This window comes from Eptatretus burgeri, chromosome 9, assembly GCF_056783735.1.
Source record: "Eptatretus burgeri isolate ZD-2024b chromosome 9, Ebu_testis_v1, whole genome shotgun sequence".
NCBI classification, from domain to species: Eukaryota; Metazoa; Chordata; class Myxini; order Myxiniformes; family Myxinidae; genus Eptatretus; species Eptatretus burgeri.
In genome coordinates, this window is record NC_140969.1 from 65,090,408 (window position 1) to 65,113,363 (window position 22,956).

The window sequence follows — 22,956 nt, forward strand, 5'->3', positions numbered from 1 at the left end:
CCCCCAGGAACCAGGGACGCCAATAATTAGGTACACCAAGAGCCAGGTACCGAGCAGAACCAGCAGGAATGGTCCAACAACCAGCACAAGGAATGGTCCAACCAAGTCCAAAGTGTAAATAAATAGTCAATTTCCAAGCCAATGCATCCTGATGGAAAGGGAATAGAATGAGCCTACGTTGGGCTAACAGCTATCTCTCGTGTGCATGAACAGTGAATATCGCACAGGCCTAAAATCAAACGTCATGAACATGCCGTAAAGCGGAAAAGGTTATCCCATAAGAAAGAAAATCTTTTCTCTACCCTTCCCCAACGTAGAACAAGTTTGACTTTCAGTTTCATCAATTTTTCCCAGATATCACCTGTTATACGTGGGTCAATTTTCAGCTTCCCTGACTCCACCCGACTGCTTTACACCCATTGTCTGGGCAGCTGGCCTGACTCCACCCCAATTAAAATCATGTGCTGCCATTCCATGACACAGCACAGATTCTCAGGCCTTTGGCCTGGGTGTTAGTCCATGGCCCATTGCAATTGGAATGATTCTAGTTACATAACCACAATGTATTATATATGCTTGCAAGCTGTGTGCGTGTTTTTGTTACATGCATGAACATCGGGTTCTTTTTTAAAAATTATTTTCGGCACCAACGCGCCGTTATTCACCACCTAAATAAGAACATTCACCTGGACCGGTAGTATAGGGGACATGTATTGCAAAGCAATTCTCACTCTTGTTGAAAGTGGTGTAACGCCAATAAGCCTTGTCCTTAATAGTTTGTTTGAGGGACTTGCGGTGTCCATGGTGATTGTGCCACAGTGACAAAAAGTAACATTTGTTGTGGTCTTTACAGAGGATATTTCTGCACATACTGGGGAGGTGACATGCCTGGCATTAGGTCACAACTCGGGCCATGTAATGGTCACTGGAGGAGATGATCAGCGGGTGAACCTTTGGGCTCTTGGCAAGCCCAACTGCATCATGGTAAGGATCTACAATTGGGTGATGGTGATTCAAGCCATCACTTGAGGTTGTCACAATTTTTTGACTTTTGAATGATTTTGTTTGAAGGATTCCTTTCAGATTTATCGAAAGTTTGTGAATCTGTATGAACCACGAGTTGAACTCAAACACACAATTTACATCATTGTGGCTTTAGAATGGACCAGAAGTGGAAAATTCCAAAAGTAATTTATGTTGAAAGATTTTTGCATTCACAAGTATTAAAATGTCATTATATAATAAAAATTCCAGATTTTACACCATCTTTGAAGCTTTCAACCATTTTATCTTTAATGCATTATATTGCTGGTAATGACTTGTTCCATGCATGCTGATTCTTGATTGTTTAATATTAATTGTTTCTTTCATCTCTTGGAGTACTGTAGTGTTCTAACAGTTGCTACAAAGTCAGATGTGTTTTGATATCCTCGATGTTAGAAGTAAGGGTTTGCTTCCATGTTGTTGATTGTTGTGCTTTTCCTTGTGAAAACATTTTTTGTAACAGATCGATGAGCACACCAGGTATTGGAGTAATGCTTAGCGATTGTTGAACAAGTCATCAGGCATTTTCAACCTTACTGTGCACTCATCTCATGTAGTAATCTTGTTCAAGAAAAATGATGCAGGAATGGTGACTTAAGTCGATCGTCACAGAATGACTCATTTATATTGACCTGCAAAAGTATTAACCCCCCCCCCCTCCAAAGTTGTCACATTTTGATACCAACCTGAGCTTATTTGATGATGCTTTCAAATCAAACTTAATGTATTGAGTCTTCATAAACTACTCCTAAGTTATAAAGCTAAAATAAATGCAGGCAAAATGTGAATTGGTTAGATTAACAGAGAAAATCAGATGATTCTCCAGTTGCATAACTATTCAAATCCTTTGTCAAATTAACCCTAAATCACTTCAGGAGCAAATTATTTGTTTGAAATGTTAAAAAATAAGTAAAATAGGTTTCACCTGAATGTAATCAGTGGTTTAACTTCAAGGCTGTATGTCCGAGATGGGGTCAGTGTTCAATCAACAATATCCCGTTGTCTTCACAAAGCTGGCTGGCCACCATGGACAGGTGGCAAGAAAGAAGCTGTTAATGAAAATGACTCGTCTAAAAGCTCATGTGGAGTTTGCGTAAAAGCATCTTAAGATGCAAGGAAATCTAACACAGGTAGAGGACCTTCAGCCCATCATGCCTGCGTGGACATCATACCAATTTATCAACACAAGATCCAAAGAAGAAAATACAAAACTTTTATTTTTTATTTTTAAAAATCTATTTATTTTAAGTTTTTGCAGTTTTTGTGTATATATATATATATATATATATATATATGTGTATATATATATATATATATATATATATATATATATATATATATATATATATATATATATATATATATATATATATATGTATATATATATATATATATATATATATATATATATATATGTGTATATATATATATATATATATATATATATATATATATATATATATATATATATAATTATTTTTTCTTCCCCTCAGGGAAGGGGGCATGGGCTTCGTTAAAAACACACAGCATCAACCACACAACAGCCCTTGACGAGACTCCCACCAACAGCACTCCGTACACATGCACACAATCACCCATCAATGCTCAAACTACCGAAAAGTCCTGTCAACATCCCTATACCCCTCTATCTTCGTAACTTACGGGTCCCTATCTAATTCCAATTTAAACTTATCTACTGTTTCTGCTGCCACTACCTTTCCAGGAAGACCATTCCATGCATTAACTACTCTCTGAGTAAAAGTCCCCTGCCTTACGACTGTCTTAACTCTCCTCTTCTTTACTCTCAAGCTATGGCTCCTGGTCCTATCACTGTATAGTCTGTTGAATAATTCATCTGCACTTATTTTATTTATACTTTTTATTATCTTAAACATTTCTACCATATCTCCTCGTAACCGCCTTCTTTCTCGTGTATAAAGCCGTCTCCTTCAGCCGCTCCTCACAGCTGATTCTAGCTCGGCCCAGAATCTATCTAGTAGCCCTGCGCTGAACCCTCTCAATGGCATCCATGTCCTTCCTGAATTGTAGTGACCAAAACTGCACACAATATTCCAGATGTGGCCCTCACGAAATTCCTGTACAATGTCAACCGAACCTCTTTTGATTTATAATTGATCCCCCTCCGAATACAACCTAAAACTCTATTTGCTTTACCTGGAGCTGCCTGGCATTGTGCTGCTTGCTTACCTCCCGTATCTATTACCACCCCCAGATCCTTCTCCTGTGTGACACACTCCCAGATTACCCCTTGCATCATGTAATCTCTATTTTCATTGTTCTTTCCCATCCCCAACACCTTACACTTGCTCAGGTTAAATTCCGTCTGCCAATCTTTTGCCCAATCGATGCAAGTATTAATACTTTCCTGAATCTGATCACCACCCCCTCTGCTATCCACCTTTCCTCCAAGCTTTGTGTCTTCTGCAAATTTGGAAAGCTTGCTCTTCATCCCACTATCCGCATCATTGATGTAAATAATGAATATAATGGTCCGAGTACTGATCCCTGAGGTATCCCGCTACTTACATCCTCCCAGCAAGACATCCTCCCGCTCACAACCACTCTTTGCTTCCTATTACGAAGCCAGCTTGCAATTCAATTAGCTACTTGACCAGCCAATCCACAAGCCCTCACTTTGGCTAACAACCTCCGATGTGGTACCTTATCAAATGTCTTCTTAAAGTCTAGATATACTATATCCACTGCCTTTCCCTCATCCACCCAATCAGACACTGCTTCATAGAACTCCAAAAGATTTGTTAGACAGGAACTACCTTTGGTAAACCCATGCTGACTTCCTTTAATTAGTTTGTATTTCTTTAAATGGTTCCTCATCAGGTCCTTAATTAATGTCTCAAGCACCTTCCCCACAACTGAAGTCAAACTAACACGTCTATAGTTTCCCAATTATTCTCTGGACCTTTCTAAAATAATGGTTTTACATTTACTACTCTACAATCCTCCGGTACCTGTCCTGACTCCAGTGAACTATTGAAAATATTCGTTAACATCTCGCTTACCTGCTCAGCCACCTCCATCAATACTCTCGGGTGCATATTATCTGGCCCTGGAGCCTTAACTACTTTTGGATTACCTAGCTGTTCCTTCACTTCCTCCACTCCAACCTGGATCTTCTGTAAAGGCCCTTCCTCACCTCCTTTATAGATACTCTCATGTATTGGCAATTCTCATGACTCTTCTTGTGTTGAAGTTGAAGAAAAATACCTGTTTAATAAGCCTGCCATCTCACTTTCATCACAAACCACTCTCCCGGTGCTGTTCTTCAATGGGCCCACACTGGTCCTAGCCTGTTTTTTTTCCCCTGATGTACTTAAAGAAAGCCTTGCTGTTATGTTTAATATTCTTATCCATGTCCTTCTCATACTCTCTTTTAGCTTGCCGAGTTATTTTCTTAATGTTCCTCGGTTTTTTTTTTTCTCTGTCTGTCTGTCTGTCTCCGTCTGTCTGTCTCCGTCTGTCTGTCTCCGTCTGTCTGCTGGTTGCATCATTGGTTGGGATGCCGCTGATGCAGTGTCCCCCTTATCAGTACACTGGTACTCATTTTGCCGACCTCAGAAGGATGACAGGCTGAGTCAACCTCCTGGTGTATTTTAATTCAGCGGCCAATGGGGCTTGAACTCAGAACCCTAGGATCCCAAGCCACCACCCTAACCACTAAGCCAACACCAGGCTTCTGTTTACTCTGATAGTGATATAAATCTAACTCTAGTCCTGTTATTTTAAACCTCATAAATGCCTTCTGCTTCTCCTTAATAGCATTCCTTATCTCACTGCTCATCCTGTGAATCCTGGCCTCTTTCTGCTTCTAGTTTTACACCTCATTGGAATGTACTTACTCTGCACTCTACACATTTGGTCCTTAAAGGTTTCCCATTTCTCTGATGCTGATTGTCCTGTTGTTAGAATCTCCCAATCTGCATCACCTCAAGGTTTGCCTTCCTGAAATTAAATAGCCTTACCCTACTATCCTGAACTGTATCCCTTAACAGAATCCTTGCACACACAATGTTATGGTCACTTGTTCCTTAATGCTCCCCGACCTCCACCACCTGCACCATATTAGGATCATTACTTAACAGGAGGTCGAACACTGCACTCCCCCTAGTGGGCTTATCGACAAACTGGGTTGAAAAGCAATCCTGGACTAAAACTAAGAAATCGTCATCCGCTCTGCCCTTTCCCTGTTCCTGGACCCAATCTATCCCTGGCAAGTTAAAATCCCCCATAATAATCAATACTCTTCCCTCACCACATGCCTTTTTGAATTCTTCATGTACTCCTCCTTCCTGCTCTTCCTTCACACCCAGAGCCCTATAAATGCATCCTCCCAGTGTCTTACTCTGCCAGTTATTGTTTTTACAATCTCTAATCTCAACCCATACAGAATCCTAAACATTTATTCCTCTCTTAATGTCACCCCTTTCTCTTGATGCAATGCTGGTCTTTACCCAGATTGCTATTCCTCCTATTCTCTCCTTCCTATCATACAGATACACCTTGTAGCCTTCTAATGCTGTCCTCCAGTTACTCTCCTCCTTAAACCATGTCTCACTCACTGCAACTACTGTATATCATACTTCTCGTTATCCACTTTGGCTTCAAGCTCTTCCATCTTATGATTTAAACTCCTGGCATTGGTATAGAATATATTTAACTTTTCCATTCCTGAAATTCTATTTTCTTGCTTGGCCTTACTAATCACAATTACATCATCAGTTCCTCCCTTAATGGCTTCCCCACCCTCTGCTAACCTAAAAAAAGCCTGAATTCCTTCCTCAATCCCCACTGCAAACCTTCAGGTCAGGTCAGGTATGGGAGCATGTGCCAGAACAGCGCGTCGCTGCGTCCACTTTCCGCCGATACTCCAGGGGCCTCCGTCTGGCCATCCCCCAGGCAGATGCCAGGCCCATCCCCATCTCCTTGAGATGATGGTCAACCTGCTGCAACCATGAGGCACGTGGTCGGCCCACTGGCCTCCTCCACTCATGAGACTCCCTCGCTGAGAGAATCTGGTGAGCAGGATCAGCATCAGGAAAACGAGCCACATGTCCATACAGCCGCAACTGACGCTCACAGACTATGCAGGTAACAAATCTCATCCGAGTCTCTCTCAGCAACCGCTCGTTGGACACAAAATCCGACCAGCGATAGCCAAGGATTCTCCGAAGACACCTGGTACCAAAGGAATTAAGTCTCCGTCTCAGATCCTTGGTCAGAGTCCAAGTCTCGCACCCATAGAGCAAGACTGGAAGTACCAAGGACCTGAAGACTCGGACTTTCGTCCTCCCGCACAGGTACCGGCAGCGCCACACCCCATGATCCAGTGAATCCATGACTCCCCAGGCCCGACCCAGACGTCTATTGACCTCTGACTCGCAGCCAGCAGAGACATGAATATCACTGCCAAGGTAAGTGAATCTCTCCACGACCTCAACATCCTCACCACAAACAGACACAGACAGGACAGCAGCATCCAAGATGTCACCGAAAGCCTGGATCTTAGTTTTGACCCAAGAAACCCGTAATCCCAGCGGCTCCGACTCCTCATTCAGCACTTCGAGGGCCCCCAAAAGGATGTCTAAAGTCTCCGCAAAGATGACTGCATCATCTGCAAAATCAAGGTCCGAGATCTTGACATTCCCAAACGATGCACCGCAACTTTATCTCTCCGACATCCTCCCTAAAATCCAGTCCATACAAGTGCTGAAAAGTGTGGGGGCAAGTACACATCCCTGACGAACTCCAGTAACAACTGGAAATAAGTCAGAGGTGGTACCACCACACTTCACAGCACTCTCAGTACCAGAGTAGAGTTCAGACATCAGATCGATCAGTTTTGGTGGCACCCCACGAAGACCAACAATCCTCCAGAGGACATCCCGATTCACTGAATCGAACGCTTTACAGAGATCAACATAGGCTGCAAGCAGCCCCTGCCGAAACTCTCGTCGGCGTTTGGTGAGGACACGAATCACAATTACATCATCGGTTCCTCCCTTAATGGCTTCCCCACCCTCTGCTAACCTAAAAAAAGCCTGAATTCCTTCCTCAATCCCCACTGCAAACCTTGCTGCCCCCTTTCTATTTATTATACGGCCCTCATTCTGGAAACACTCCCCTTGTCCCTGAAATGATTCCCACTGCTTCTTAAATGTAAAACCTTCCTCCCTGCACCATTCTTCCAGCCATTGGTTGACGTCTATTGCTTTGCTCATCATTTCTATATTGTTTCCTAATTTTGGGAGAATCCCAGAAAACATGACCTCACAACCCTTTGCTTTCAGCCGCTTACCCAATATCCTGTATCTATTTTTCAAAACCTCAGAGTAAATTTTCCCTACATCATTCGCTCCAAGGTGTACCACAACCAACTTCTTCCTGCCATGACCCGATACAATATAGTTTACCCTTCCTTCAATGTCCCTAACTCCGACTCCTTCAAAGCTGCACAGATTTCTATGTCTCCGATCCTTCCTGAAGAATGAAGAATCAACATATTTAATTGCCTCATCACCCACAAAAACTGTCTCCTCATACCTCATTTCTACCATTTTCGCTGCCTGCACCTGCTGCAATTCCACCGCTGCCTGCACCCGCTGCACATCTACTGCTGCCTGTCCCCGCTGCACCTCCACCACGGCCTGCACCTCCACCACTGCCTGCCCCCGCTGCACTTCCACAACTGCCTGCCCCTGCTGCACCTCCACCACTGCCTGCCCCTGCTGCACCTCCACCACTGCCTGCCCCTCCACCACTCCTGCCCCTGCTGCACCTCCACCACTCCTGCCCCTGCTGCACCTCCACCACTCCTGCCCCTGCTGCACCTCCACCACTCCTGCCCCTGCTGCACCTCCACCACTGCCTGCACCCTCTGCACATCCACCATGATACTGCAGAAATGTGGAGAAACATTTTGTAGTCAAGACGAGACAAAAATTTACCTTTTTTGTCTAAATTCAAAGCGTTACATCTGGCACAAGCCTAACTGCACATCACCCATCAACACCAACCATCCTGTCAAGCATGGTGGTGGCAGCATCATGTTATGGGGTTGATTTTTATCAGCAGGGACTGGCTAGCTTGTCAGGATAGAAGGGACAATGGATGGTGTAAAGTACAGGCGAACTATTGACGAAAATCTGCTTGAATCAATGTTCTGAAGGACAAAGATAAAGCCATGCTAGGGTGGCTGAATAAGAAGAAAATAAGTGTTCTTGAGTGGCCCCATCAAAGTCCTGAATTTAACCCAATTGAACATTTATGGTGGGATTTGAGAATGTCAGAACACGAGCAATTTTTACGTGAAGAATGGGAAAATATTTCACCATCACTGTGCAAAGCTGGTCGAGACATACACCTATACGACCCAAAAAGCAAAAAGACTCATAGCAGTCATAGCTACAAAAGGTGCTTCCACCAAGTACTTGACCTTAGGAGCTGAATACTTTTTCAACCAGTGAATTTTGATTTGTACATGGTTTTTACACGTATTCCTAACATGTAACCTCCTTCATCGAAAACAGTGTTTAGTTTGATCTCTTCAGTTATGAATAAAAAAAGTTCATTTAGAAAAATTGTTTCCACGAAAATCATAATTAATCTAAATGTGGCATTATTTGTGGGGGGTGAATACTTGTGCAGGCCACTGTACATATTGTTAAAGCTGTGGAAATTCGCAATGCACCATATAGGTCCTTAGATCAGTTATGCTGATAAGTCTGTGTTCAGATAGATTTCCCCACCGATGTCTAAGGGATTTATTCGTGTGATCAGGGCTGGGATCTTTGAGTTAGCCGTTATTCTTTTGCTGTCGTTATTTTGGACCAACCGCCATTACTACCACCACGATCACCACCATCACCTTCTCGTCAACCGCCAACATCCCCACAGACAACCACCACCGCCCAACCACACCACCCGCATGATCACCACAAATGCCAGCATCACCTTCTCCACAACAACCACAACCACCTTCTCCACAACCGCATTTCAACGACCACACCACTACTTCAACAACCACACCACAAACCTCTCCACATCGAATAACATCTACACCACGGATACTCCTCAAGAAAGGAAACAAAGGCAATGGAAGGAAAACCCGTTGCCCCCCGCGGAGTGCGGGCAGAACCACAGCGCCGAAGAGAATTTCCGATAACGCCTGGGACTTCCCCTCCCCCTTTCCCTGCTTTCCCGCCGCCGGGAGGGGGGAGGGGCGGATCGAGCCAGGGTTCAAAGTTGATGTAAAGGAGGGGCCTCATTTTGGGCGGACAATGCCCCCCAGCAACACCTCCCCTTGGGGCCAACACCAACAAAACTTCTAGAATTCTTCCCCCATGCACCGCGAAGGGAGGGGCGAAGCGCCGTGGAGATAAAAGGGCACGCGGAACGAAAGGTCTCTCTCGGTGTGGGTCGCGCTCTGCGTCTCTCTCTCTCTCTCTCGGTGTGGGTCGCGCTCTGCGTCTCTCTCTCTCTCTCTCTCTCTCTCTCTCTCTCTCTCTCTCTCTCTCTCTCTCTCTCTCTCTCTCTCTCTCTCTCTCTCTCTCTCTCTCTCTCTCTCTCTCTCTCTCTCTCTCTCTCTCTCTCTCTCTCTCTCTCTCTCTCTCTCTCTCTCTCTCTCTCTCTCTCTCTCTCTCTCTCTCTCTCTCTCTCTCTCTCTCTGTCAGCAGTCGTCTGGGTTGTCGAGTTGGCTCTGCACGGAGAGAGAGTCGTCGGCGCTGGAGGTTGTGGAGGTGTGTGGAAAGGAGGAGAGAGCGTAGAGCAGCGGAGCCGAGGCGCGTGGCATGCCGAGCCGTGCCTTACCGTGGGTCGTGGAGAAGGGACGTCGCGGGTCGCTCCAGCGAGGTGAAGGTAGCCAGCCTGGTCTCGCGGAGCCTCTGCGGTCTACACGGCTCCGTGTTGTAAAGACCCCAAGGGTCCAGTCTACCCCTTGTCTGTCCTGGGGTTTTTCCTTGCTTTTCTTTTGAATGAACGTTGTGGCACCATGTCCGTAAGTAGAACTGTTAAGTGTGTACATAGTAAATGCACGGTTGTAGCTCTTTGTCTTGCTCGCGTCTTGTCCCTACCCCCATTCTTCGTCTTGCTTGTATTACATGCATTGCTTTGACAAATTGCTTGTTTGATACATGACTGCATATGTGTTGTTTGTAAATAAATGTGCTTGTTTAAATGTACCCCGTTCGTTGTCTTTTCCCTAATTGAACTGCCATCTTGTACTCGGAATATCGTTGGTTTTTAAATAGCCGGTAAAGCGATCGGGTCCAATGGGGGTCGCGATAACACCCCGCTCGGTTATCCCAAACGGAGCGAGCTGCATTAAGCGGCTCGTGTCCTAGCAGCCCCGTTGAGGTACAATCTCTCGGTAATCTACCCGCACGATTAATTACGTATATCGACAATTCGGCGATTGACCCTGTAGCGTGGGTAGAGTATGGACAAGGTTGTGGTGTGGTTAAAAACACACCCGTGGCTGGTTTTTGGCGTTGATCCGGAAAGCCGCGACTGGATTGTGTCCGTTCGGTGGGCGAGATGGCCGCCATTGGCTAAACGCGGTCGTTCGCATGCCGGTGGGCGGAAATCTGTAACAATATGTATGTATGTATGTATGTATGTATGTATATGTATATATATGTGTGTATATATATATATATGTATGTATTAAACCCTCGTCCAAGGCGAGTTTTCACAATGTGGCTTGTTTTATACTCGTGGGAATAATTGGGATGCTTATTTCCCAAACGTGCACAAAACTTGATGATATTGTTGCGGATTCGCGCCCGCCGGTGTGCGGACGGCCACGTAACTCGAATCGCGGCACGTCGCCCACCGGACGGACAATCCAGTCGTGACCCTCTCGGACTAACGCCGGGAACCAGTCACGGGTGGACCTTTCAGTCTCACCGCGATCGAGCCAATCGGCCCCCGCGTGGGATAGGGTTGCTCGCCAAATTCGACCTACCTAAGTACCCACACGGAGGATAGACCGGGCGATCGCACCTCGCCGCAGGTCGACTTCGGACACGGGCCACTTAAGCGACCCGTTCCGTACTATCGGGATAACCGAGCGGTGTTATCGTCGGCCTCGACGGTTCGATTAATTATCGGGCGTATTCAGCCCACTACCAACCCTTTACGTGAAGCAAGATGAGGATTCAATGAAAGAAATGACGAAGCGAAGCGGAAAACAGTTCAACACAAAGCACATTTATTCGCGATGAACGGAAAGCACACATATTCAATTCCACCAAAAGCACATAGAAAAGGAAAAGAAACACAATGCAATTTTACACAAAAAGCAAATGCGACAATGCAGATCTAATACCGATTACGCGAGCACACGGCAACACTTATACAATTTTACTTCACAGACGGCGCCGACAACACACATTCCCAAAAACAAAAGAAAAGAGAACCCTCAAGGATGAGGCGGGCCTGAGGCCGAGACCGGGTCGGGCCTACCCGTCTGGTGATGAGACGCGGAGCGGCGATGGTGCCTCAACTCCGCGGGCCTCGCGGACAGTGTCTGGTAGGGGGTGGGAAGGGGGCCCCCTTGGTCGCACTATCTCAGCGCGGGGGGGAAACAGGAGGGGGTTGCTGATGCTCGGGGGAAAGGAGGATTTCTACTCTGCCTCGAGTCCCGCGACGAGCGTCTCCACCTCGGCCAGGTCGCGCCGTCGGCCTCCCTGGTGTGCAGCTCCCGGCACGACGCGAGCACCCCCTCGCCTCCCCTCGCCGCCTCTCCACAGCTCCGTCCCCTTCGCTCCGACTCCAACGCACACGACGACGACCAACTCCTTCTTGCTTCTTCTTCCCAACTCCACCGACTGCGAAGTCTTAACTCCCTATTCTTGACGAACGCGGTCGCTTATATAAGCCCCGTGGCTTCGCTCTCTCATCTTTGACCCCCTGCCTTCGACCTTTCACCTCGCTCCCCATTGGCCCGAGAAAAAGTGGGCGTGAATGCATTTTGATCCATAAATTTGCATATAGCGATCGCCCTCCAACGCCCTGGAGGCGGGGCCAAATCGCCCCTCGCTCACCGATTGGACGGAACAAAAGTGGGCGTGTGTCGTTTTTGATCCGTTTTTGAAGTGGAAAATCCGTGGTTTTGTACACGCTGTTCGGCGCGCGCCCTGCACGAGTCCAACACCGGTACCCACAAGCGGCGCAAGAACGGTGGCGATGCGACGGTTGCGAGGTGTGACGTGAAGCGGCGCCGCGGTGGGTGGTTGATGTTGTGGTTGGTGGTGGTAACAATGGCGGTTGGTCCAAAATAAAGATAGTAAAAGAAAAACGACTATCCTGAAGAGTCGCAGCACGCATAAATGACATGTATTCCCACTAGACAACGGGTTTGGGCCTAACTACACATATACTTACCGAGATATCTCACCTAAGGGACCTGAATGGTGGTTTGCGAATTTGGTAACCACAACAATATGATGGTTTTAATGTGGCGCTGTGACCACGTCATGCACAGAGGTGACGTCTCTCACCGTCTTCTACCATCCACCCCGTTTTCAGTCTGCATAGCCCCGTGGTCAAGTGAGCTTGTGCCCAGGAGATTTATTTAACTTAGAAACGTTATTTCGCCACATACTTTACCTTCAAATAAAGTTTGGCACTGAAACATCAAGCCTCTCCAAATGGCAGTGGAGTGTAGAAATCCTGTAAGGTTATGACTTTAGCAGAGAAAATCATGATATTGGACTAGTTGCTTGGATGGATGAGTGTAGTATTGGTCAGCCATGAGTATCATGTGAACGAGTCCACCATACGCAACATCCGTTCAAGCACGATGTTTATAACATAGTTTACATATAATGTTTCTCACAGAAAAAGGCTATGCCCCTGAACAAGTGTTCTATGCTGATGAAACTGGGCTTTTATGCAAGAAATTGGGTAACAGGACACATAACCAAGGAGCAGAAGGCAAACTGCCTCTTCAAGCAAACTGCCTCTGGCAGCACACCAGTTCAAGTATTTGAAGAATCGGCCAACACAACTTTTTTGTGTAAATGCATCCGGCGACATTAAATGCAAACTTTTGGTGCTGCGACATGCTCGGCATCGATGATTATTCCCCAGCCTCAACCTCCCCCACCCCTACAATTTTATAAACAGTACATGTATAGGTATTCCCTCTGAGGTTTTTTTAATTTAATTTTTTGACTTAAAAATATTTGTTCGTATGTTATGTTCTGCAGCCACATTCCCCTCCCCCCATTTATCCCACAAGGTCTAAAGCTTGTGTAACATGGGATTCTTTGTTCTTTTTTGAGACCTCGAAACAACAGCGTTCCTCAAAATCAAGTCGACTCAAAATCAACGCTCATTGCTCATCCAAATAAAACTACAATCAAAATATGACTTCAAGTTTGCTTTTGCCAACTGTGCAGTATTGGAGTTCTGTTTATTTATCTAATTTTATAACAGGTTGGCTGCAGCATTCTCTAGAATCCAGGTATGTCCATGATTATAAAAAATTTATGCTCATTAAAATAATTAAATTGTTGTGCAACAGTATTTCATGTATGGGAATCATAGTTATCAAATATTTCATTCATCATTGTTATGCACTAATAGCATTGATTAAGAGATGTGGGGTATTAGCTAGAGGATATCACATAGTATATGGTTGAAAGGTTGTTCATTTACTTAAAGGTTGTTGGTTTGGCTGAATTTTCTTTCTCTTGCAGAGTTTAACCGGCCACACATCCCCTGTCGAGAGTGTCCGGTTCAAGGACTCTGAAGAACTGGTAATGGCTGGTTCGCAATCGGGCTCACTCAAGATCTGGAACCTGGAGGCAGCTAAGCGTATGTACACCTGGAATCTTTACTACTTTCAAGCTTGTAGCTTTGGGTTGTTTGCTTGTGCAAGATTTTGTTGATCCTTTTTATTTTTGCTTTTGTCCTTGAATCCATCATCTTGCATCAATGTCATGTGCATTTTGTCTCCATGCAGTTTTGTTCTTGAACAAGATATGGAATAGCAAGCTGACTGCGATTGTTTTAAGTCTGATTGGAGGCAGTTTGGTTCTTCTTAGTGTTTTTCTATTCTCCAGCGTTGCTTTGTGCAACAAAGTTGCAGATATGACTGGATCAAACTTGATGTTCCAGTTCGATATGTGATGGAGCTATAAAACGTGTGTGTGTGTGTGTGTGTGTGTGTGTGTGTGTGTGTGTGTGTGTGTGTGTGTGTGTGTGTGTGTGTGTGTGTGTGTGTGTGTGTGTGTGTGTGTGTGTGTGTGTGTGTGTGTACGTACGCATGCAGTTGTGCGAACGCTGACAGGTCACCAAGTTGGTGTTCGGGGTCTCGATTTTCATCCATACGGGGAGTACGTTGCATCAGGTTCGCTGGATAAAACCATCAAGGTAGATGTCACTCCTCTACTTAAAGTTTATGCTCAAACTCTGGTTCTATTGTATTACTTTATTTCTAAATGGCCATAGTTGGTTAGATTTTAGAATTTACACCATGTTTTAATTTCATTGTTTCCACCCCCTTTCCCTCTCCGAACATGTATTTTATACATTGTCTCAGGCTCACAGAAAAGTTGTGCATGCAAGACAAAGATAGACATCGACTAGATGGGCACTCTGTAGAATGCACACATCCACCAGGCTGATTAGTTTTTGTTTTGTTTCCCACTGATGGGCCGGATCTAGATTTGGACCTTAACTAAAATTTATTGAGCTTGTTCTTGTCACTGCACCAACTCATCCACCAAGTCCGTTTAACTTTTCGAAATATCGTGCTATATATCGTTTTAGCCCTATCACTCAATTGTGAAGAATCACTTTAAAAATTCTCAGAGCCGGATCCGGATCAGGATTTTCACCAAAATCGAATCGATTCTTCCTTGTTACATACCCAACATGTCCACCAAGTTTCATCCGAATCCGTCCACAACTTTTTGAGATATCCTGCTTTATATGCCTGGTGTTGGCTTAATGGATAGGGTGGTGAGCTTCCTAAAATCCTGAGTTCAAATCCCACTCGGCTGTTGAATTAATACCAGGTGGGGTTAACTCGGCCTGTCATCCTTCTGAGGTTGGCAAAATGAGTGCCAGCATGCTGGTATACTGTGTCGGAGTGGCGACCCGTCCAGGATTGTGCCCAATAGCCAAGGAGACTGCTTAAGCAGCACCAATGCTCTGCACAGAGTATGGTCCTAATCTCCTCCTCTCCTGTTGTATGTCGTTTTTAGCCAGATCTCCTTGTGGTGAAGAATCACTTTAAAAATTCTCGTATCCAGATCCGGATTCGGATCTTCACCATAATCTAATAATTTAGTCCTTTTCACATACCCAAGCTCTCCACAAAATTTCGTCCAAATCCGTCCACAACCTTTTGAGATATTTTGTTCATAAACAAACAGAAAGGGGTGAAAACATGACCTCCTTCCACCTTCGGTGGCAGAGGTAACAATGAACAGTACTTTACAGCACAGCATGGTGTTTGAGTTGTATGTTTTTTACTGGCTCAGATGGTAATGCCAAACAAGCTAACTAAAGTTTTTCAAATACAGTAAAACCCACATTTATATTACCCCTTTCTATGTTGTTTTGCAAATACGTTGTCACATTATTAATACCACTTATCAATATTCGTCAACTCTATCCACACATGCATCATTTTAAAAGCCATACTTTGTATTTTCGAGCATTTTCGGAACTTACTAGACTGATGAGGATGTCAAGTGCGCATATAGTATGTGCAAAGTACCAAATCTAAAGTGAAGTGCCAAATCTAGAGCTAAAGTCCCAAAACAGGAGATTACAAAATCACCAAAACAGCTACTGTACTTTGCTTCACACATAAAGAAATGTCCTGTATTGTAGATTGGCTAAGAGGCAATGTAAAAGTACCTTGGAAGTGAAATCAGATGTTATTCGACATATGGATGCTGGTGAATGTGCAGTTGATGTTGCCGGGTGATTAAGTTTGCCTCCGATCAATAAATATGCCCACGTTCATTGAAGGAGGAAGAAGCAGATTTATTGCCACTTTTGCTTCCAGAAGAGGTTTATTTTTATTGAAGTAAATAATTGTTGTTTTTGGTAATTGTTTTTCATTTTATTAATACATTTTTGTACTTGAATATTAGTCGTCAATCAAAAACTAATCATATCATCGGTAAAAAGCAAAATATAATACGTGAAGTGGTGAAGTGAGGAGTGCATTCCCCCTTTTATACCATTAATTATTGAGGAAAAATTGCTTTGATTTTTCGTCATTTACATATTCGTAGCACTTTTCAAGAATGTATCCCCGACATAAACCGGGGTCTTACAGTATAGTTAAGTAAAGGTGAAGAACTATCATTTCACCATCACCGACAGGTCGGTGGCCTCTCTGTTTTCTGCCTCATTTCTGGTCTTACACCATCTACCCTCTCTGTGCTTTGTACCACCCAACCTCAAAGGTATCTGCAGGTCACCCGCAGTCCACCAGCAACTCAGTCCTAGTGAAACTCCCTCAATCCAGAGCCACTGCTCACCTCCATTTATTTATTTTTTTTATTTTATTTTTATTTTTCCTGCCTGTGGAACCACCTTCCACACTCTCTTCAATCTCATTCTTCCCTCCAGGTCTTCAAGACAGCTGTTCACCACCCTCTCAAGTCATCCCCATCCAAAACCATTATCTTTTCTACACCCATTAAACCACCCTCCCAAAATTTTGCTTATGTATCCATCTTGTCCACCCCTTGTGTTCTCCCCTACCCCTCATCGTTGCCTGCATCCGTTGTTTATCCATCTCCGTCTACTTTCTCTCTCTGCCCTGCTGTTGGCGTTGCCTCTTTCTCCTGCTGCTCCCTTTGTTATATTTTGTCCTGATCTGTTCTGTGTCCTAGCTCTTCCACAAGCCTTGACCATGTATTAAAAAACACACCTCTATGTGTGACTGTGCTACCGCCCCCACACAAAGTTTTGCTTGTACCCCAAATTTGGAGTGCATAAGGGACAGGGACAGGGACAGAGACAGAGACAGACAGAGACAGACACTCGTGGAAGAGCAAGCTGAGGCAACATACTGACAGTGGAGCAGTTGGGCTATGTATGGGCAAAATGAGTAAGGAACAATAACGAATGGTAAAAGGGAGAGAGGAGTGGAGGAAACACTAACCTGCAAGCAAGTGGGTTGAGTGAATTCAGGTTAATGGATCTAGAAAAGACCATGGATGGGTGCAATTGAATAGTCTTCGGAAGGTAGTTCCACAAACAATAAGAAAGGAACAAAATAGTGGAGGTTGGCAGAAAGCCTGGAATTTTGGACTTTATCCAAGAGGGGGTTACTGGAAGAATGTGTGCATCTTAAGGCCCGGTCACACCTTGACGTTTTAGCCAACGTATGCCGATTTTTGAATTTTTTTTTCTAAAACGCTGGCACACGTTGAATACGTTATGGGTAAGTTTTGATAACATTGAGAGCACGCTGAAAAACACTGCCAGACATCGTTGTACGCTGGCTTTAAACGTTGTACTTTTTGGTTGTCCTCAAATTTTTTCATGCTTGCAATTTCACGACGTATGCCGGCGTATGACTCACACGTTCCGCTACGCTGGCCACAAGTTGTATGCATGGTCTGCGATCGTTGACAGACGTCAACACATGCTACTTGTAAGTTAATCATAAGTTGAGACACGCCGAGGTAATGTTTAGCGTACCCAAAACTTATTTCTAACCTATGATTAACGTGTTGTTGGCACGTTACGCGATCGTTGCCACACATCGACAGACACTACTTTTAAGTTACTCATAGGCTGAAAGACGTCGGTATAATGGATCGTCCTTGCGTCAGCGTCCACGGCCAGGACACTTATTTGCAGCATTCCTCAAACTTTTCTTCGGCATGATGAGGATGTTCACACTTCGATGTCTAGCTTGGCTATGATTCCAATTGTCCATCGGCAGCGTCTATTTAAAATAGTCGAGTTTGAGCGTTTTAACACGTTCAGAAGAAACGCTTCAAATTTCAAAACCCCAGCGTCTAAAAACAAAGGCGAGTGACAGCAATTTAAATCGTTCATTGTAAACAATGAAAATAGCTGAGTGGTACCGTTTAAAAGTTGTTGAGTGTAAAAAAAAAAAATCCAATTGTTGAGCGCAAGCGTCTACTTTCAATAGTGGGGTTTGAGCGATTTAGCACGTTCAATAGAAACGATTAAAATTTCCGAGCGCCAGCGTCAAAAAACAAAGGCGAGTGACAGCAATTTAAATCTCTTCATTGTAAACAATGAAAATAGCTGAGTGGTACCGTTTAAAAGTCGTTGAGTGTAAAAAAAAAAAATCCAATTGTTGAGCACAAGCGTCTACTTTCAATAGTGGAGATGCAGCCATTTAAATCGTTGAGTGGCAGCCTATGAATAGCAAACCCCACGTCACTGGCAAAGATAAACTGCCGCACGATATGGATAAGTTAGGCTATCGTTGGGCATAGTGTGTGAACGCCGGCTTCACGATAATTATTCGTTGGTATATCGTATCTATAAGTAATCAAAGCGCTCTATGCACATTATTAGTTAATTGTGCATTTGTCCAACCCATTATGAATAGACCTAAATCGTAAAAACAAGCTATAGCTCATTGTTGAAAAGCCTCATAAAAAATTAGCCGCGAAGAACTTCAAACAATGGTGCAAAGATGTCTCCTACCCGTGGACACGCGGACGCAAGGAGGATCCATCATAACCCACACCCTCCCCCTCACACTCACCTACTACTGCCAACATGAACAAACTACTACTAATACTAATACTGATACTCTTACTGCTGACATGGACATCGACTCAAAAAGGACTCGAAAACACTGTTGGGTTCCCCTTTTATGAGCAGCATTTTTATATACCAATTCCCAAAACCGCTGGGAACACGTCTTTATATGGCAGTTGTAAGCTAGAAACACGTTAATTTTTTTTTTTTTGTCGACCGGAAGACGTCATTGGAATACGTTGACGTGTGTTGGGACTATGTAAAGAATTGGTTCAAAGCACGTCAAACATAAGTTAGAAATAAGTTTCGTGTAAAAAAGACATTACCGCGACGTGTTTTGACTTATGAGTAGCTTATAAGTAGCCTTTGTGGACGTGTGTAAGCGTCCACATATCGTGTGTAAAACTTATCCCCATCGCATGTGGAACGTGTGTCATACGCCGAGTACGTGGTAAAATTTTGAACATGTTTAAAATTTCTTGACGTACTCTACTTACTACGACGTATGATAGCGTACTTTAGCGTTCTACTCACGTATACCAAACTTACTCGTACCGTATTTGACGTGCCCCAACGTTTTAGACACATTTTTCTTAGGTCGGCATACGCTGGCAAGATCGCCAAGGTGTGACCGCGATGTTGTCACTTCCATTTCTACGGCAGTTATGATTCGAATCGTTGTGCGTCAGCCTTTTAATAGGCTACGTCACGACATCGTCGGCGATGCGTGCAACGCGCTATGCCTAAGTTAGACTATCGTTGGGCATCGGTTGTGTAGGCTGACAACAGGTTCAGCATTCGTTGGTATAAGTTATCTATAACACAACGAAACGTTCTGTGTCCATTACCAATGCGTTATACATAAGACCAAGTCGCTATGAATACGTCCGAATCTTTAAAAAAAACATCAAAAGTTCAACGTAAGCCAGCGTTTTACATACATTTTAATACGTTGCCATCGCTGGCTAAAACGTCAAGGTGTGACCGGGCCTTTAGAGGAGCTGAGGGTTGAGTGAGCAGAGAGAGCTTTACCACAGAGAAGTTAAATAAAAAAGGCCACCAAATTTGTCTGTGATATGAGAGCAACAGATCTTGTTCTTTGGATGGTCTTGTCATAGGAGATGGCAAAAATTATTTTTCATTAACTGTATGTCAGACCATTTGACAAAGCCAAGTATTATTGTGGAGTTTTATAAACCGTGAAAAATTTAACCTATTGTCTCCTTAAGACCACGGCTCATTTCAATGGACAGTAAGTCCCAGATTGTTTTTGCACTTTATTACTTGACGAAATCTACGATTTTGTCAAGTATGTTGGTTTGTTACTTGACGAAATCTACGATTTTGTCAAGTATGTTGGTCGGTTCAGTTTGTGAGTTTGTTTGTTTGTGTGTACGTCTCGCTCTACAGGTCGCATTTCGAGTCAGAATGTCATGGAACTTCACCAATGGACTTATTGGCCACCAGAATAGAACCCTATTACTTTTGGCATCTCAAGGTCAGGAAAAATTCCTGAAAATCACGAAAATCCGTATCTTTTAGCATGGGCTGATTTTCAAAAATTCATGTCTCCGCCAAATCTTAACGGATTCCTTTCAAATTTGAAACACGGACGTAGGAGGGGAGTATCTTTGACTGGATGAATTTCGTCAAGTCCTGGCCCTCTGGGCCATTTTTATTATTTTTGTTTGTTTGTGTGTACGTCTCGCTCTGCAGGTTGCATTTCGAGTCGGAATGTCATGGAACTTCACCAATGGACTTATTTGTCACCAGAATAGAACCCTATAACTTTTGGCATGTCAAGGTCAGGAAAAATTCCTGAAAATCGCGAAAATCCGTATCTTTTAGCATGGGCCGATTTTCAAAAATTCATGTCTCCGCCAAATCTTAACGGATTCCTTTCAAATTTGAAACACGGACGTAGGAGGGGAGTATCTTTTACTGGATGAATTTTGTTAAGTCCTGGCCCTATGGGCCATTTTTAAAATGTTTTTTTTGCTTGTTTTCATCATGGATTAATGCATTCACACACAAACACAGTCAGGTTTTTGGATGTTTACGATTTTTCAACACTTTACATCATCTTAAATATGACTCATTAAAATGATAAAGTTGGTGTCTGTTAGAAAACGGTTTTTAACTGATTAAATGTGATTGCTTTGTCAATGATTTCAACATAATTTGCAATTATTTTTAAACACTGATTTAATATGAATGCAGTAGACTCATAAACATCAACAATTAAAACAAATTCAGTAAGGTAGATGACAATATATACAGGGGGCTGCAAAAGTAGGTATACAGTAAGGATTACTAGTGGAGTGTGTGAATGCCGGGGGCAAACAGTTTGAACATTTGAGGGATTAATATGTTTATTATTGATATGTTTATAATTGATGTTATTATTGATATGCTTGTACAATCAATAAAACAAGTTTTGTGTGCACGTTTTGTTTTTCATTACTGTATACCTACTTTTGCAGCCCCATATATATATATATATATGTATATATATGTATATGTATATATATATATATATATATATATATATATATATATATATATATATATATGTATATATGTATATATGTATATATGTATATATATATATATATATATATATATATGTATATATATATATAGATATATATATGTGTGTATATATATATATATATATATATATATATATATATATATATATATATATATATATATATATATATATATATATATATATATATATATATATCTATATACATATATATATATATATATACACACACACATACATTTTTTAAGGTGCATGAAAAAGTTTGTATATCTCTACTATAAGAGAGCTGTGTGCCACCATTTTTCTCAGAGATGGCTGAATGGATCTTTGTCAGTTTCAGAGGTTCATCAGTGAGTGCCTGGGAGTGTTTTCGGCAAAAAAAAACGAACAATTTGAAAAGAAAAGTTCGTTTTATTTATTTATTTATTATTATTATTTTTCTTTTTTGGATTTTTTATTATTATCACTCTATCGTGCCGTAGCCTTTTTGATTAATGACAGTTAGTTGTATTCAAGTTCACATATATATAAATAAATAAATAAACAATTATCAGATATTTAAACACAAATAAACCTCTTCTGGAAGCAGTCAAAGTTGGCAGTACATCTTTCTGAATGGCACCATATTTATAGATCAGGGTCAAACTTAACCGAGAAACATCAAGGGCACATTCACGAACATCCATTTGACGAATAACATCTAATTCCACTTCTAAGGTTGCACTTTTACAATGCATCTTTGGCAATAATTTACAGGGTGTTTACAAAATCCAGTTACCCCCTCCTCAGAACCTGATAAATGAATATAATGAACACACAAGAGGTATCAATGTAAACTATGAATACACAAAACTTTTCTCACCACAAAAACCAAAGTATTAACGTGAACACGCATATATATATATATATATATATATATATATATATATATATATATATATATATATATATATATATATATATATGTATATATACACACACACACACACACACACACACACACACATCAATACGATCATGGATTACAGTAGTACTCCATATAAAGGGATGATACGGAGAAAAAAATGGCTGCCCATTCAAATGTGTACACAATGATACGCTCATAAAATTATAAAGAGTGAAGTCATACGCATTTAAATGCAGTAACTTTTATTCTCAAGTGTTTTCTGAACTACGAAGACTTAAACAGATGCCAAAATACACTGCGAAAGTACGATATCGGGAGATCGCGAAATCGGCAATTCGTACTTCTTCCTCTCATTGTTCCCTTCTCAAAACAATGTAAAACTGTAGCCTAAACTATCTCAATAACGGCTGAAGCGATGATGGTGATTCCAATGTGCGGAAGTTACTTTGTCTCTGGGCTGGTGCACGCAACCTCAAATTAAAAAAGAAAGAAATATTAATCGTTTTATTACGAAAAGAAATTAAATGTAAATGTGGATTCAACCAAACCAGCCCATGATCGTGAAGGGGGGAGGGGGTGGGGGGAATGGACACTGGACAGAACCATTCCAAAAGCAATACATATCCAAACCATCACCCAAATCAACTGAAACAAGTAGCAAAACAACTTAACATAGATAAGCATGGTATTGGCT

At 42.7% G+C, this 22,956-nt stretch overlaps 1 protein-coding gene across 7 annotated transcripts in view; it reads left to right on the forward strand.

Moving 5' to 3' along the window:
• KATNB1 (katanin regulatory subunit B1) overlaps window positions 1–22,956 on the forward strand; it is a 118,338-nt gene that overhangs the window by 12,963 nt on the left and 82,419 nt on the right. For all 7 annotated transcript variants that reach the window (XM_085895457.1, XM_085895458.1, XM_085895459.1 and 4 more), the window contains exons 2-4: window positions 854–984; window positions 13,785–13,902; window positions 14,360–14,460. In XM_085895457.1, coding sequence (XP_085751583.1) covers window positions 854–984; window positions 13,785–13,902; window positions 14,360–14,460 — 350 coding nt within the window. The remainder of the gene's footprint in view (window positions 1–853; window positions 985–13,784; window positions 13,903–14,359; window positions 14,461–22,956) is intronic.